Raw genomic sequence first — 16,435 nt, 5'->3', positions numbered from 1 at the left:
ATAATTTTGAGCAGCAACACTCTATATATTACAGTTGCGTGAATACATGGTCTCTCTACTGAATGAGCCAAGTAGGTGATACATGGTTGAATGCCACATGTAGTTTGCTATGATGTGTTGTCCATTGTCCTTTTATACAAGCAAATTATCGACTTTCCTTTACAGCATCAACCAACAAAATAAAATTTACTGATTGAACGATGCTTTTGTTCTTGATATCAGAAATTGGCTAAAAAAATTAGATAATCAATATACATGGTTTTAAACATTAACCTAATTACGTCTGAATTGCCCCAGAGCACATATGTACCAAGTTTCAATGAAATTATTATTCATATTATGCAAATTAGGTAAATAACATGCATAGAATTTGATCTATTTATTATGCAAATTAGAATATTATTATGGGTGTGTTTAAACTTAAACTAGGTCGTTGAATCATCTTAGAGAATTTAGGTACCAAGATTCGTTTAAAATAAGACGATTAGTATTTGAGATATTGATGGAAAAGCAGAAACTAATGAATCATACTAATTAGGTAATATATATATTTAATGTAAAACTAACCCAGCCTGCAAAATGTCACAGAGTATCTATGTACCAAGTTTCATTAAAAAATGCGGCGTGTGCTTCATACATGCTTGACAAAAACAGGGATGGTCACCATATGATAAATAGCGCCCTCACAGTCCAATCACGTAAACTCTCAAAAAAGGCCCCCAGTTCAATTCCCACAAAGAGAGATTGAGAGCAATGTACCAGTTAGTTGCAATGTGGAGTTATTTTTTTTTTTAGCAGGAAACCTGTATTTTCGTATTTATCTAAAGGGTAACTGGTTTTTACATATGGTTGTCCAAGACCAGACAATTTTGAGCAGCTTGTCCACATTCATCAAGTTTACCTCCTGATAGTTACTCTCAGAACATGGCATTCCCTTTATTCAAATAAATTTCAATGGCATATATATCCAACCAGCCAATCAACAGACAGTGTTAAAACAACTTTACAAATGCTCATCAACCAATAGAGATCCTTTGTTTCAGTTGAATTGTGAAATTTATAAACAATGCAGCTTTTGTTGTGCAAACATCGAAATCAACAGTCATGTCGAATGTTACACTGTAACACAACTGGTAAGTACTATTCTTTTTTTACCAATCAGCGTCAATAGTCTCCCCCTACAATTGAATTGGGAACATGTAGGGGATAAAGCATTTCTTTAGGAGCATTAGGACACAAATTACTTTGAAAAAGAAAAGGTATACTTAGCGATACAAGATTTGATGTGCATTTGCACTTCCCTACCGCAATGTGGGAAGAACCTTTTGAGGCACTGTTTCAATTCACACTCAATGAGTACCAGATGCAAAATGGCGTATGCCATGTCCATCTCGACCATCTCGTGTCTTATGGCAACTTTCAGGGTAAAACGATACCTTCCACAACAAGGCCGTAGATCATGCTTGTATCTGTGATGGCTTTGTTAGTCTAGATATCTGTAGTTTCTTGTATTTGATCACTCACTGATTCGCTGGTGGTGACACTACAATGTAATGTGCCAATTAACAATGCAACGCCTTTCGTACATTATCTTTTCTAGTTCTATTAAATGATAGCTTTCAGTCAAAATTTGATTCAATCAATCAGCACTGCAAGCAATCTGTCAGATTAACTGTAAATCATGGATGCTTTTTTAGAACACTGACAAAAGAACACAGTACCTCTCCAAAAGATCTTTTATTTATTTAGATCTCTCACAATCATTACAGATGTGAAAATAAAGTTATTATTAAATGTACACACATCTAAGAGTTCGAGTTAGGGCCTCTCCTCTTTCCAAATGTTGGAACTACATTTACAAACCGACGGTTGTATTGCATTCTACGCTTGGCACGACCAGTCCTCTTTTTCTTCTTTTCTTGCTTGTCAACCTGCATTGAAATAAAAGTGCATGTAAGAACTGCTGAATTCAACACAACAAACTATCATGTACAGCTGCTACTGAACATTAAGGTTCTCTACTTTAAGACTTGTTATTTCGATCATTGCAAAACATGCTAGGATTTGCAAAAGATTAACAATTTTCAGACCAGAAAACTTTTTTAAGGTTTGCAAACCGTTTGGAAACTCACCTTTGGTGTCTGTCCCTTCACCTTACCGGCACGAGCCAGGGAGCCATGCACTTTTCCTGTAAACGATAGTAAAAATATGTTGTTTGTAAATAGAAGCATTTATTAGAATAATCGCACTGCAACAATGAACTGTGTCTGGAAGCAAACATCTCACTAATTTCTACCTTAGCTGTGTTTGAATATTTGGCATTGCTTTTCCTTAGAAATAGTCTGATAAAAAAGTTATTATTTTCTAATTTATTTCACAACTATTATACAGTGAAATTCTAACATCAATCAATTAAATACTTCAGTTATAACAGATCATGTTGTACTCGCCTCCAAGTAAACGGACAGCAAGATCAACTGTAGCCAACTCATTTATCCCACTTTCTGTAATCACTTCCTCATTGTCAAGGGGTCTACCAGAATGAAGAAGAATTTGATCTGATACTGCGATACCTGTGGCATCAAAGATTCTTGCCTAAAAGAAACAAGACATAATAGGTTAACCACATTGACACAATGTGGACAGTTAGGAGGATCAAAATACACATTCATTTGGACTTAAAAAGTTGTATATTACCATGCATTAAGAAACAAATGTTACCAGAGAAGGACCGAACACCTATAATATTAATATAGTTTCCTCAAAGCCACCGCTGAAATCAATAGGGGTGACAGCAGGTGTTGTGTTAAACATGAGTCTATGATGTTATGTACCGACCACCTAATTATTTTATTTCAGACATAGTCCAACTAGATTGGTTATTAACAGAATTGACCTATCACAATGCAGCCTTGTATCAACGCAATTCTCCAGGAATTCCTGAAGGCATTCTGGTAATGCAATGCGGAAGAGAATTATTAATGTCAAAGTATGATCTGTTGGAATCGATTTCGGCAAACAATGCAGTGAAGTATTTACTGCCTTTCACAGGTGTTACAGGTCATTGTGGAAGCATAGTTTATGCTTGGTTATCATGGTACTTGCATTTACACGATATTGATTTCCACGCTATAAATTTGATTACTGGCATTTGGAAAAGTCAAACAATTCTCAAAAATAAGGTCTTATGACTACAGTCAAATTTGGATCATTTTGGAATGGATGGGTGCTCAAGCCGAATGTGAAACTGAAAATAAAAATGCCCCAAAATTCAGTGCAAAACGATCTTTCCAAAAAAATGCATGTTCTTGATGGCCTGAAGTATACCCCCCCCCCTCCATGTATAGTTGCCTAGCAAGTGCCCAAGTAGACTAGTCGACTAAACAATGATATGGTACAAACCTTTAGATCAAAAACTGTCTCATTCCCAAGTACCTCAAGGGCACTGGTTGTCTGGCCACGAATGAAAAGCTGCATATTGGATCTGAGGAAAAGATTAAACGTGTAAAACAAATGTGTTCAAATCCAAAAGTTAAAGAAACTGTCGTAAAACTGTGATACGACATACAACATTAACAGTGGTACAATAAACATGAAATGTATAAACTGCAAATTTTTAAGAGAAATTGACATGTCAACATTCAACGCAGTTAGTAAAATAGCGTCAACAATTTGCCAGTGGTGAACATGCATTCCTTTTAAGTTCAAACGTATACACGTTTCAGATTTACAGTGTGTAAGTAGAGGCGATTCAAATAGTCAATACATTACACGATTCAGATAAATTGTGCTCGTGGTTGGATAGAAATAATGAAGAGCTGATTTGGCGACATGTGCACGGCAGACCAACTTACAAATTTGGATCACTTTTCCAATAAATAACAAAATGAGAGATCTTTAAGTCTCTGAACGTTAGACGATGATATTCAAGAAACGTTAGGTGGTGGTTTCGCCATGCTATGAAATCATAATAGGGAGTTTTCATGCATTTTATAGACTAACCTCTTACTCCACCTTGTGCAACAACCAATATGGCGAACTGAAAAGAACGTTGGCGCATCCGGCCTGCGCATACCACAATCCTTTGCAATATCCTGAACATGGCTGCCATTTGCGGAAGAGTGGGCTCGTATGCCACTGCCAGATTTAGATGGTATAATTCCGTCAAAGCAATCCAGGTACATGAATTTACGCTCAACAAGATTTTGTCGTGAGTTTTAATGAACCAAATGAAAGCTTTGGCAGTTATTTTATCTTGAAATAGCGTATCCTTTGAATTTATTGTGTAGACACTAGGTGGCGCTGTTGTATTTCGTATTTAAATCAAATTACATGTGTTTACATTGAATAAGATGCCAGACCCCAGTTTGGTCGTTTATGACTAGTAATCACAGTTTGATTAAAATAAATTGACTAGATATGGCACGGATCTAGAAGCCGTACCTACACACGAATTGGTGACGTCACAAAATACATGACCTTCAATCGAGGTCGTTTCCTCTGTATATACGAATTGGTATATACAAATTACAATAAAGATACTTAAGACATTGCACATAAAGTAAAACAAATCATGTGACAATATAATGATAATAACGGTAATAAATCCTAGCTTAACAGTTGAACAGAACGATCATATAGTCAGTCGGGTGACCCCGAGGGTCACGCACTTGTTGCAAAATGGCCGTGTGGTTGAAACTGGGTCATGGCGTGACGGGCGAGGAAGACATCATTAAACACTCTCAAAATCACAATAAAACGGGGAAGTGGTTGCATATTACGGCGTAGCCAACATGGGAAATAAAAAAACGCTCAATACAAACGACATGGGTTCGAATCACACTAGATACACACTCACCAGAACCGAAGCAATCAGAAACGAGCAATCGTTTTGGCTTTTCCGTTCAACTCATCGGAACACTGGAGTAGTTAGAAAAATGAACACCACTTAACGACCAATGTCGTGGCGTGGTACACAAGCGTGCCATAAAAATAAAACAAAAATGGCTTGAAAAGACAGTGGGTTCGAGTCCCGCTCAGAGCTACCATAAAAACGTAAATCAAATAAACTGAAATCTCTCAAACCGTAAACAAGTAAGCAAAGAACGTCGCGAAAAAATAATAAACCTCACAAAACTCCACCATACAAAACTGAATGAATAAATAATAAAATAACTTACGTCTTAAACTGAACGACGAGCAATTTGTTCAACAGTTTCCAGTCACAAGAGATAAACAAGACCCAAGTCAAGGTAAGTTTTGTTAAAGCGTCGATGGCGTTCCCTATATTACGAAAACAATTCAGGCAACAGACGAATATCTTCTGTGGTGTTGTGGAATTGATACTGTGTCTGCGGAATTGTTGATTGAGGGTTCGAAGCCAGCAGTTAACATTTTGTTAGAAAGTTTCACAATTAAATCAAATATCCAATGATACCAGTATATTTATTTCATTATTTTAACAACTTGCAATGGTGGAAGTTGGTCAAACACGAGTTCTTACACCTAAATAAGTATCAAATATTTATTCACGCATTTATTCTCTCAATTTAACAACCTTGTAGAGGTGGAAATTAATTAAACAACAAGTATTTACTCACAAATATAATGGTCAATATTTGTCCATACATTCATTCTGTCAATTTAAGAACTTGTAATTGTTGGAATTAATCAAATGAGAATTGTCTACATCAAAATAAGTTTCAAATGCTTGTCCATACATTTATTCTCTCAATTTAACAACTTGTAATGGTGTAAAATAATTAAACGAGAGCTGTCTACACCAAAATAAGTCTAAAATATTTGTCCGTACACTTATTCTCTCAATTGAACAACTTGTAATTGTGGGAATTAATCAAACAAGAGCTGTCTACACCAAAATAAGTCTAAAATATTTGTCCGCACACTTATTCTCTCAATTTAACAACTTGTAATGGTGTAAAATAATTAAACGAGAGCTGTCTACACCAAAATAAGTATTAAATATTTGTCCGCACATTCATTCTCTCAATTTAACAACTTGTAATTGTGGGAATTAATCAAACGAGAGCTGTCTACACCAAAATAAGTCTAAAATATTTGTCCGCACATTTATTCTCTCAATTTAACAACTTGTAATGGTGTAAAATAATTAAACGAGAGCTGTCTACACCAAAATAAGTCTAAAATATTTGTCCACACATTTATTCTTTTAATTTAACAGCCTGTAATTGTGGGAATTAATCAAACGTGAGTTGTTTACACCAAAATAAGTCTTAAAATATTTGTCCGCACATTTATTCTCTCAATTTAACAACTTGTAATTGTGAGAATTAATCAAACGAGAGCTGTCTACACCAAAATAAGTCTAAAATATTTGTCCACACATTTATTCTTTTAATTTAACAGCCTGTAATTGTGGGAATTAATCAAACGTGAGTTGTTTACACCAAACTAAGTATTAAATATTTGTTGAGAAATTTATTCTCTCAATTTAACAACTTGTAATGGTGTAAAATAATTAAACGAGTTGTCTACACCAAAATTAATCTCAAATATTTGTCCACACATTTATTGTCACAATTTAACCACTTGTTAATAGTGGAAATTACTTAAACGCGACTTGTTTAATCAGTTGACATCAATGCAACTTACCCGCAGACAGTGCACAACAGAGTATCATTATTGAGCAAATATAAACAGGAACGTGTCTTGGCATTAGGTTTAGGGTCGGGTCAGGTATGGGCAACGGGATTATTAACAGGAACGTGTCTTGGCATTAGGGTTAGGGTCGGGTCAGGTATGGGCAACGCAAATGGCAAACACCCAATTGGCTAAATGTACACTAACGGGTTATGCCATGTATATAGTTTACACAAGTAAAAACACAAAATTGGCAATTTTTTGGACAATTGTAACTCAATAATAGAAATATGTTGTATTTCTATATATATACACACTATATACTCTTATCAAATGCAAACACAACCACTCAATCCATCGTGGTCTTGTGGGTCAGATCTCTACATAGTGATCAGGAGGACCCGGGTTCAATTTGCTTGCCTGCCCATCTTTTTCTCGCAAACACTATTTGGCAATAAAGCTAAATATGACAACAAATTATTCAATTTGCATGACTACCCACATAGCTCAGTTGATTTGTACTATGTCAGCAATGTGAGCGATCGCTGGTTCGAATCCAGTATGTTTAGTTAGATTTTTGAATGCTAGTGAAGACAGTGCTCCTATGAATAGGACTTAAATCCTATCTCTTGTGTGAAGACACTCGTGGTACAGTGGACAAGACAGTGCGCTGGGAACTCAAAGATCGCAAGTTTGAATCACGGATTGGACACTCCTACAAAAGACATGAAAGACGTTAAAAACATAAACAGCGGATTCAAAAACTCAAGTCAGAAAAACAGAACACAAGAATACTACCTCACATGGAAGCCAGTCAAAGTCGACGAAGAACGAACACAGTTGACAGCTGTAGGTCACGTGCAACAACAGACACGAGGAGCATGGCTGCTCTCCAAATGGGTCCCTTCTTTTGTATTGACTCCCTAATGATTACTGATCCCCCTTTCTAACTCTTCCCCCAAAAATAATATATCGCCCCTTTTAAAATGTATTGACCCACAAATTAATAAATATTCATGAGCACAGAAACTGCTACGTCATGAATAAATTAGCATAATTAACAAAAATTTGCATAAAGTGTAGGTACGTCTTCTGGAGTCCTGCCCTCTTTTTTTTTTTTCAGGATTGTTGGTGCATGTTTTTGATGTACAAAGTTTGCTGTGTAGTTTACTGTACCCCCTTCCCAATCAACTATTCAGTCAGTCAGCAACATCGCAAGGCACTTTGCTGAATGGGTTAGCGTGCATGATTTCAAAACTCAGTGTCTCCTTTTATCAGTAGTTCCATGGCTGAGGTTCATGTCCCATTTCTTGAAAACTGGATCCTGAAACCACAAACACATGACTCCTATATATCTTGACTAGTCTATAAAAAGTTATTTTTTGTTTTTATTGTTACCCTTATTTTGTTTTGTTTTATATAGCTTTAATGATCTTATGGCTGAATCACTGATACATGTAAAGTATATTGTTAAATACTGATGTTCATGATATAATAAGAGGTATGATTTTTTTCTAGCAGAACTGTAAACTATCTCTTCAATCACAACCTGGTGATGACAAAAACAAGTATGTAGACTATATTGAATCAAAAGAAGAGTTCAAACACGTTGAGCGTTTACTGCCACAATTAGAAGTACCACCTCCACCTAAACATTCACATTACCCTACGCCTTCAGGATGGGTACCACCGAAAGGTAGGTCGAAAAATTTCTTGATAGCTTGTTTTTTCCCATTTTAATTTTAGTTTGACATATAGTTTTACAAAGTTACAAACAGTTTTTTTGTAACAGCTAACTGTATCCAAGGAAACACAGTATTTAACTGTAAATAATACTAGTAACTATAGCTATAGAAATAAAAGAATACTTAGGTAGTAACGATAAGCTGGTGTTTATGGGAGGAAGCTTATCTTGTATCACTTAAAGTATAAATGTCTGTGAAATGTTTCATCTATTTAAGAGCCATCAGAAGCCTGCCCATATCATGTGAGAAGGACTCGCTTTCATAACTGGCCAGTATATGCACTGTACAAAGCAGGGGGAAATCAACATCTTACACAAGTTAGACGAATAGAAGGTGACATTTGGGTAAGTCTGTATTACTTTGAATGTAGCTTTATGAGACTGCTGCATATTGATAATCTTGAAGGAAATTTAAGAATTGGTGCTTAAGTCAGGGTCAATGTCATTATAGAAGTTGTGTTTCATACATGACCTATCATTATTAAAAGTTTAAAAATTACCATGAAAACTCAAATTCTTGTTCTTATGGAAAAAATGGCCGATTTCAGCATTTGTACAGAACTGATCGTGTTTTCTAAAACATGCTTTCATGATAAAACTTGAAGTTCACACATATATTTCATAGCAAAGCAAGGAAATAGATATTCTTTTATAGAACAATGACTGAATAATCAATTTTGTTAAAACCATGGGGGAAAAAAAAAATATTTTTGCATGTAAGTCTACAGTTTGCGTGATGTTTACATTCGTCCAGTGTCTACTTCTATTGAATCCTATATTAGAGTTTAAACATTGGTCTATAGACCTAAGGTCTATGATTGGTCCAATAAGACTAATCTGAGGTTTTACGAAATACAATACAATAAAACATGTTTTTCTAAAATCTACAAGGAAGGTGAAATGTTATATACCGATATATAATACGTTAACATTACTATTGCTTAAATTGTTTTTAAAAATGTTTTATCAAAGAAAATAAGCACATTAAAATAGAAAATTTCATACTAATCAATACTAGTCAGGGATTGCGCTAACCCCATATTTTGCTTCTCGTTCTCGAATTATTGAAGAGTGACTCTGTTTTTTAAAGCAAGCTGGGGTCCAATCTCTAATATGTAAGTAGGACTCGTCTTGCCGAGACACTAACGCAAACCCTGCTAGTGACTGTCTAGAAATAGCTAAAATAAACCATCCAATTCATGTCAGATAATGCTGTTCGAGTACATCAAACCTGGTTATATTCAAGTATATTGTGATATTTACCACATTGTGACTGAAATTGATGTTTTTGTTGTTACAGGCCTTAGACAAAGATTTGAAAACTCATTTAGCATCTATTATAGGGGAAACTGTGGTATCGCATGTAAATGAAGTTGCCATGACTATCTATTACAAAGGAATATTTGTACAAGAAATCAAAGACTGGTTAAAAGACAATGGATTCTGATTCATTTTTTTCTTGTGTATATATCCTGGCCATCAGGAGCGATATTTAAGTTTTGTCTAGAATTCTTGCAGTATTGGACAAATAAACAACTTTTTACTTTAAATTTCTTTAATGTTGTGTATTTTTGTTGCCAATGAGTCCCAATCGTCGATAACAACACGCGCTGAAAATGCAAAGCCTCATGGGTAGACACTTGTTTGTAAACATTGACACGCTATGGCCATCTGACGCATGAGCATGAGCTGCATTTATTTTCTTTTATGAAAATTCCAGCATTATCATTCATTTCTCTGAACGATTATGGAAGTTGCATCCCCTTATCTTATAAATTAATGATAGTACTGTAAAACCATTTATTTTGTAACGGCATTTAATTTCACTATTTTGATCTTTTGAGCATATTCACACGGTTTTAGCCAGGGAAACAAGATTTGATTGATTTTTTTCACATGTTCATGTGTATCGGCGCAACCAATATCCAATGAATAATCAACGCATTTACTTCATGCACATGTTACGGTATTTCCATTAATTATGTGTTACTTGGAGCATATGCATACACCTCATTAGGATATACAAATTGTAAATACGATTACGCGGTAATTCAAAGCAGTAAATTTCAATTATTTTCACCTTTTTGCTCAGTTTCTGGGCTAACTGCTAAATGTTGGCTCGGGAATGCGTCTTTGACTTACAGCACCCAGTGGATCTGTCTGCATGCATGCTTTACAGCATCCTCGGGACAACATTTCCTGACATGTAAGAAATACAACCGAGTGAAATAGAAAGGCCACAGTACTTGATTATAAGAAGTTATCAGTTCATTGTTCCGTGAAGCTTTACATATGTTCTTCATATCCTTTCATCTTAATTACCTGAAATGTTGCGTGTATCTTATTGTATCTTATGATTTGTTTTTCAGCCTCAAATGAAATTAAATACAAAAAACGGTTGCTGTATCTGAATTAGATTTAGTTGTAGAAATTACGAATGGCAACTAGTCTGCTGGATGTATATAATATAAATGACCGACATGTTATAAAGATTAAACACAGGAAAAACGTGTTTCAATCTCTCGACAAAAAAGAAATGGAAACAATTAAATCAACAGATGTTTGGGTTGTAGCATATATTGGTTCTAGACATTGTGATTGATCATGTGGGTTGTCCGCCACATTTGGATGAAAATGTGCAACCCAAAAAATTTCAAATTAAACATTCATTGATTTTTTTAGTCCCCGTTCGAACGAAGTCCGAAAACGGGGACTTGTAATTCGGTCTCCGTCTGTACGTCTGTGCGTGTCGTATCTCAGAATCCCTTGGACTGATTCAGTTCATTCTTTGCATGTGCCTAGTACTTTATGTGGGACATATGCACATGCAGTGGTTTAGCGATTCGATTCACAATGGTCGACTGGCAGCCATCTTGTTTTTTGAAAATGTTGTATTTCGGACATGCTTTGTCAGTTTTCATTAAAATTTAGTACATAGATCATACATGTTAGGATACATGTCCCGACCGTCCGTTAGTTCCTGAGTCCGTCTGTTCAACCGTCCGTCCGTCCATGCGTCAGTCTGTCCAACATCATATTTCAGAATCCTCTGGACCGATTTCGTTCATTCTTTGCATGTGCCTAGTACCTTATGTGGGACATATGCACATGCAGTGGTTTAGCGATTAGATTCAAAATGGCCGACTGGCAGCCATCTTATTTTTTGAAAATATTGTATTTTGGACATGCTTTGCCAGTTTTCATTCAAACTTGGTACATAAATTATACATGTTAGGATACATGTCCATGACGATTTATTTCACAATTGGATCAAAGATGGTCGACTGGCAGGCATCTTGTTTTGGTTTTTTTATGCGGTATCTTGGACGTGCTCTGTCAGTTTTCATTCAAATTTGGCACATACATGTAGTTTATACATGTCAAGGATGGTCGATTGACAGCCAACTGACTTTTTGGCCTTACTACTATATTTCCACAATTTATGTACCATTTTCATTCGTATTTGGCACATACATCATACATATCAGTGTGTTTCATAATCAGATCAAAGGTGGCCTAATAACAGCTGTTTTTATTTTGGCCATAATAGTATGACACGAAACACGTGTTTTGATGTAAATAAACAATCTTTTGTATACCCCACTTGGAACTCAAGTTTTAAGGACACTCTCGCGACAACCCCTCCACTTTAATATGACAAGCACAAAAGAGAACGAAGACTGTGTCATTTTCACTGACTTGTTTTTAATAAAATAATATATTGAGTGTATAATATATTAAGTGTAAAAATTGCAAAGGACGGGTAGACTATTTGTTTAGTGGTATTCCCAGCTTTTACCATTTATACATTCACATAGTGTATGATAATTACCAGGATATTTATATTTGCCAATATTTAATGTTGAATACTAATCAAGTACATTGTTATTCAAAGAATACAACAAATACAATAGTTTGTTATTAATAATAGTTCGATAATACTTCTAGTATAACAATTTGTACTGGTAATAATACTAAAAAAACAGTACCGGTAGCGATTTAACATTTTTGCTTTCTTGTCACTTGATCTCACGATTTCACTCTTAATGCGGGATCACACAATGAACGGAAAATGGGTCATTCCATAAAGAATAGAACTGTGTCGTTTCATCCATTGTAGCTATTATTTACAATTCCACATGGAGTAGAGTGATTTCTGGTTAAAACATTATTAAGACATTTTTGGTTTTAGGTCAACGCTGAATGGAATGCACGACTTGAATATGCTAAGGTCTGGTACTCTATATTTCTCTTCCTCTGTGAAGGGAGTGACCCTTTCTGACACTTTCTCCATAAAGAATCCTTCATACAAATGTTGTCCGGGCTTTAGATTGAGCTGTAAGAGAATATATGGTGCGAGTTATTACCCAATATGGCGATTTAATCCACAGAGATGGATGGATGATTGGTTTATTTAATAAACGAATAATTACTCGGATCTCACTCTTGGCACATATTATTAATAGTGCCCAGTTGAGTCAAATAATGTACACAAGACAGAATTTTAAACATCAAAAACAAGCTGCTTTCTGATTGGTCCAACTGTTGGGGCTAGATAGTATGGCACAAACTTGTAAGTGCTTCACATGGACTCCAATATTGCGAAAGTGAATCAAAATTTACAAATGTCAGCAGAAAAATCACATGAAAAATTATGTTTATATCGAAAATTAATTTTTGCCATGTCACCAGTTTTATTATATTATAAACATGAGTTGTTTTTCATAATATATAGTCATATATCAGTAAGTTTTAACAGATTATATGCAGCGACGTTTGTTATTTGTGGCTCTAAATGCAATCATTTTCACGAATGCAGAACCTTGTTGTCTTTCAGCTCTTTGACAATGTCTATGTCTGAAGGAGTGAAATTAAATAACCTTGAATGAGATGATTATGCAAATGAAAAAAAATAAAATAATTACCTGTTTGTTGATGAAATTTCTCATCCTGTTATTTCCCACATCTGGGTTTTGGTTTAGAGTCAAAGAAATGTCGAATCTTAGTATTAACGACTCTGGTAATTTCAGTTCATCTTTCAGGTCACCGTCCTTGTAGTAGGTAATAACGGGATGCAGAAATGCCTGACAATCAGTAGCGTTCAGTTCGGGGAAGTGAGCAAAATCCATGGCGTGTTTGCCATGTTCTCCGAAGCTAATAAAAAGAAAGAAAGATTTGTTGACGTTGTATGTGATATTATAGCACTTGGTACAATGATAGATTGCACAGTGTAATTCTAGTATTAACGGAAAAAGCTATTTAAAGCGCGGTGGTCGTCGCGTAGCACGTGTTCGAATTTCATGTAAATAAACAATGTATTTTACACGCGTTGTATACGTCGTTATGAGTCCCACATCGAATAGGACGCGGCACGACGACTGCCGCCCTTTAAAGCGGGAGGGTTGTCACCTGCGCATTCATGTAATACAAGGCAATTGTATATAACGAAAAATTGTTGTCATCGTACTTACTAAATTATATTAATTTTTATCTTTTTTTATTTTTGCTGTAATGTTTTAAGAATATTAGGATTTATAAACATAATATAGCGCCTTTTCAGTCCGTGTCAGTACGAAATAAATAATTTAACTCGCACGTAATCACAAAAGTATGACGAACATGACATATCATTTTCAAGTCGATTCAACTTTCCTCATTTTGCATTATCAAGAAAGAGTGCACATATATTTCAATGACATAGTTGTATAGCGTGAAATATGTAATTTTTTTCATTAAAAAAAACAGATCGCCCAAAGTAACTGTCTTCCTGCATTCAATTCATTACGTCGTATATTGAGTTTACAATGTGCGCATTTCACTTACTCTTCAAATCCGTACGCCAGTACGATAACGAACACGTGCTTGTATTTTGCGAATCTTCCTTTAATGACAGTTTCAAGTACATATGGTTTGGGTAAATCCTGGTAAAGTTCTGCTTTAATTTCTCCCTTCTTGTTAAGATCGAAGTCGGGAATAGCTATCACGTGACACAACTCGTTATTCATTTGATATATACTAACACTCACGCGTTCTGAGGGATACAATAATAAAGCTCGTTATTCAACAGTAACAAGTTTTGTGCAAACGGAATACAATATTTTCTTTCGATGAATGAGTCTTGTATTTTTTTGTGTGTGAATTAAACATAAAAATGTGTGATATAATTACCCAAGATCTTGTCAGAGAGTGTGTTAATTACAAGCGGGTAAAGTTCGCGTGGGTATGGAACTTCTTCGTAACGTTCTTCAATGAACTTGTGCAGTGCACAGGGAGCCCAGGAACTATAATCAACTGTAATACGCAGTCTCTATGAGCGGGGGGGGGGGTATCGGCTGGTATCTAGTGTAAGAAATAGACAAGGGATGAAGGCTCCAGCCAGCTCACATTTTTTAAACTCAAAAAAAAAGACGAAAAAAATAAAAAATAAAATCTAAAAAAAATACCAGGTTTAAGAATATTAGTTGCTCCTTCGAATTTCGCCAAAGCCTTACCTACATTTTACCGATATCTGCAGAATAAATCAAGAAAACTACACAAATTGACTTCATTTAAGAATTCCTAACGGTTTGCCCGAACGCACGGCACAGTTGGAGGCGTTGCCTGTTCAGCATTTGTCAACAACCAATCACAAGACTGGTTACGAACCAGTTGAGCAAGGCTAACTGAGTCGTGACCTCGATGTGAAATCATACACAACAGTGCATGTTCTTGCGTGTTTTCATGGGAAATCGAACGCAAAGTAGCGTATTTTTGTGATATAAGATGACACAATCTGATATTCAAAATATATTTGTTTAAATCTGAAATTGTTGTGAGTTGCTGTTATTACTAATACTACTGGAATACTGGTTGAAGGGCCCAGGTCCTTGGTGCGTCCAATCAAATCTGAATTCAAATGAGTCTATGACGAACGACATTTCGTCAAAGTTATAATTATCATTATTTTAAGTGATATCATTCCAATGTGCTACAAATTAATCAAATCATTGCTCACACATTGCCTCTGTTCTTGTGGCTCCGTGTAAAAGAATCTGATTCAATGCCCTTTCCTATGTAGTTATTTTATTAGTTGAAATTGAGAAATCAAATGAAATTAAAAGTTTGTCGCATGCACGAGGGGTGAACCAATACTTGCCACCAGTACTCGACTGAGACAGGAAGCGTGTCACATTGAATTGTCTTTGGTGAATGAATGGAGCCTGCGGATGTGTGTATTTACTTTAGAAAAAAGCGTAATTTTACACCAACAAACAACCAACTAATAATTGCAGCGGATTTTATATTTTTTAACTAATACAATGAATACATAGCAGAATGATATAACATTTTTGAACGGCGATCAAAATTTAAGATTACTTTTTAACAAAACAAAACAAATAATGTCCACGTCTTTAAATTGTAAAAATCACTTCTTTTACACATGTTCTACACAAATAGCAATTACATGCAACATTTTCTTCAAATCTTACCACATTAACCTAAATAAGGATATGTTAAACCATGGATGTGCATTCATGGTTAAACTTTCGACGAAATGGTTTTCGGCGAAGTGTCTGTACATTGAGCTCGTAGGAACGGCCATGGATGGTCGGTTTTGAAAACGTGACTACCGGACGATGTTGTGTACTAGCACGGATGTACGTAAACATAGATACAGTTGAAAGACGTAGCAATATATATGTTTGGAAGTTGTAGTAATACATATTGTTTCTTGTTTTCAATATAAGTGTATAAATAACAAGAGCCTGGTTACCGAGGAATAAATGCAGCATGTCTCTAGTGTATTCCCAGTGAGTGTAGTATACAGGGGTTACAATAACTTGTGTTAGTTTTTAATAAGGAATTTAAATATGTCATATTTTGTCAACTCCCTTCTATTATTGCCTCGTTTCCAGTAGAAAAAGTTATAATCGTTGACATATCTGGGCCATGTAAAATGTCATAATAATATACATACATACATGTACATATACACTTCTCCATGTCTGAACATAGAACTAATCTCTTGTTAAATATATCACAGTCCTTCTGTGGACCTATGTTTGAACCCAGGCCATTGTCAGTTTATGA

At 35.4% G+C, this 16,435-nt stretch overlaps 2 protein-coding genes across 4 annotated transcripts; one reads left to right on the top strand and one right to left on the bottom strand.

Moving 5' to 3' along the window:
- Positions 1-1,724: 1,724 nt before the first annotated feature.
- Positions 1,725-4,107, bottom strand: LOC102810123 (ubiquitin-like FUBI-ribosomal protein eS30 fusion protein). Of its 2 annotated transcripts, none has more exons than XM_006824763.3 (5): positions 4,003-4,107; positions 3,403-3,484; positions 2,451-2,595; positions 2,133-2,188; positions 1,725-1,931 (listed from the first exon to the last, which is right to left on the bottom strand). In XM_006824763.3, exons 1-5 carry the CDS (start codon positions 4,071-4,073, stop codon positions 1,806-1,808), a joined length of 480 nt encoding a protein of 159 aa, XP_006824826.3. In that variant the 5' UTR covers positions 4,074-4,107; the 3' UTR covers positions 1,725-1,805. The 2 variants fall into 2 exon arrangements, with proteins under 2 accessions (XP_006824826.3, XP_006824827.1); XM_006824764.3 differs by lacking the exon at positions 4,003-4,107 and adding an exon at positions 3,855-3,941.
- Positions 4,085-9,915, top strand: LOC100367334 (large ribosomal subunit protein mL49-like). Of its 2 annotated transcripts, none has more exons than XM_085493438.1 (4): positions 4,085-4,178; positions 8,143-8,317; positions 8,583-8,710; positions 9,666-9,915. In XM_085493438.1, the coding sequence occupies exons 1-4, from the start codon at positions 4,101-4,103 to the stop codon at positions 9,810-9,812; spliced, it is 528 nt and encodes a 175-aa protein (XP_085349564.1). In that variant the 5' UTR covers positions 4,085-4,100; the 3' UTR covers positions 9,813-9,915. The 2 variants fall into 2 exon arrangements, with proteins under 2 accessions (XP_085349564.1, XP_085349563.1); XM_085493437.1 differs by having other exon boundaries at positions 4,093-4,178; positions 8,140-8,317.
- The last annotated feature ends 6,520 nt before the right edge of the window (positions 9,916-16,435 follow it).

This window comes from Saccoglossus kowalevskii, chromosome 2 (genome assembly GCF_978046115.1).
Source record: "Saccoglossus kowalevskii chromosome 2, keSacKowa6.1, whole genome shotgun sequence".
NCBI lineage: Eukaryota > Metazoa > Hemichordata > Enteropneusta > Harrimaniidae > Saccoglossus > Saccoglossus kowalevskii.
Note: the sequence above shows the minus strand (reverse complement) of the source record. Positions and strands in the feature narration are given on the sequence as shown.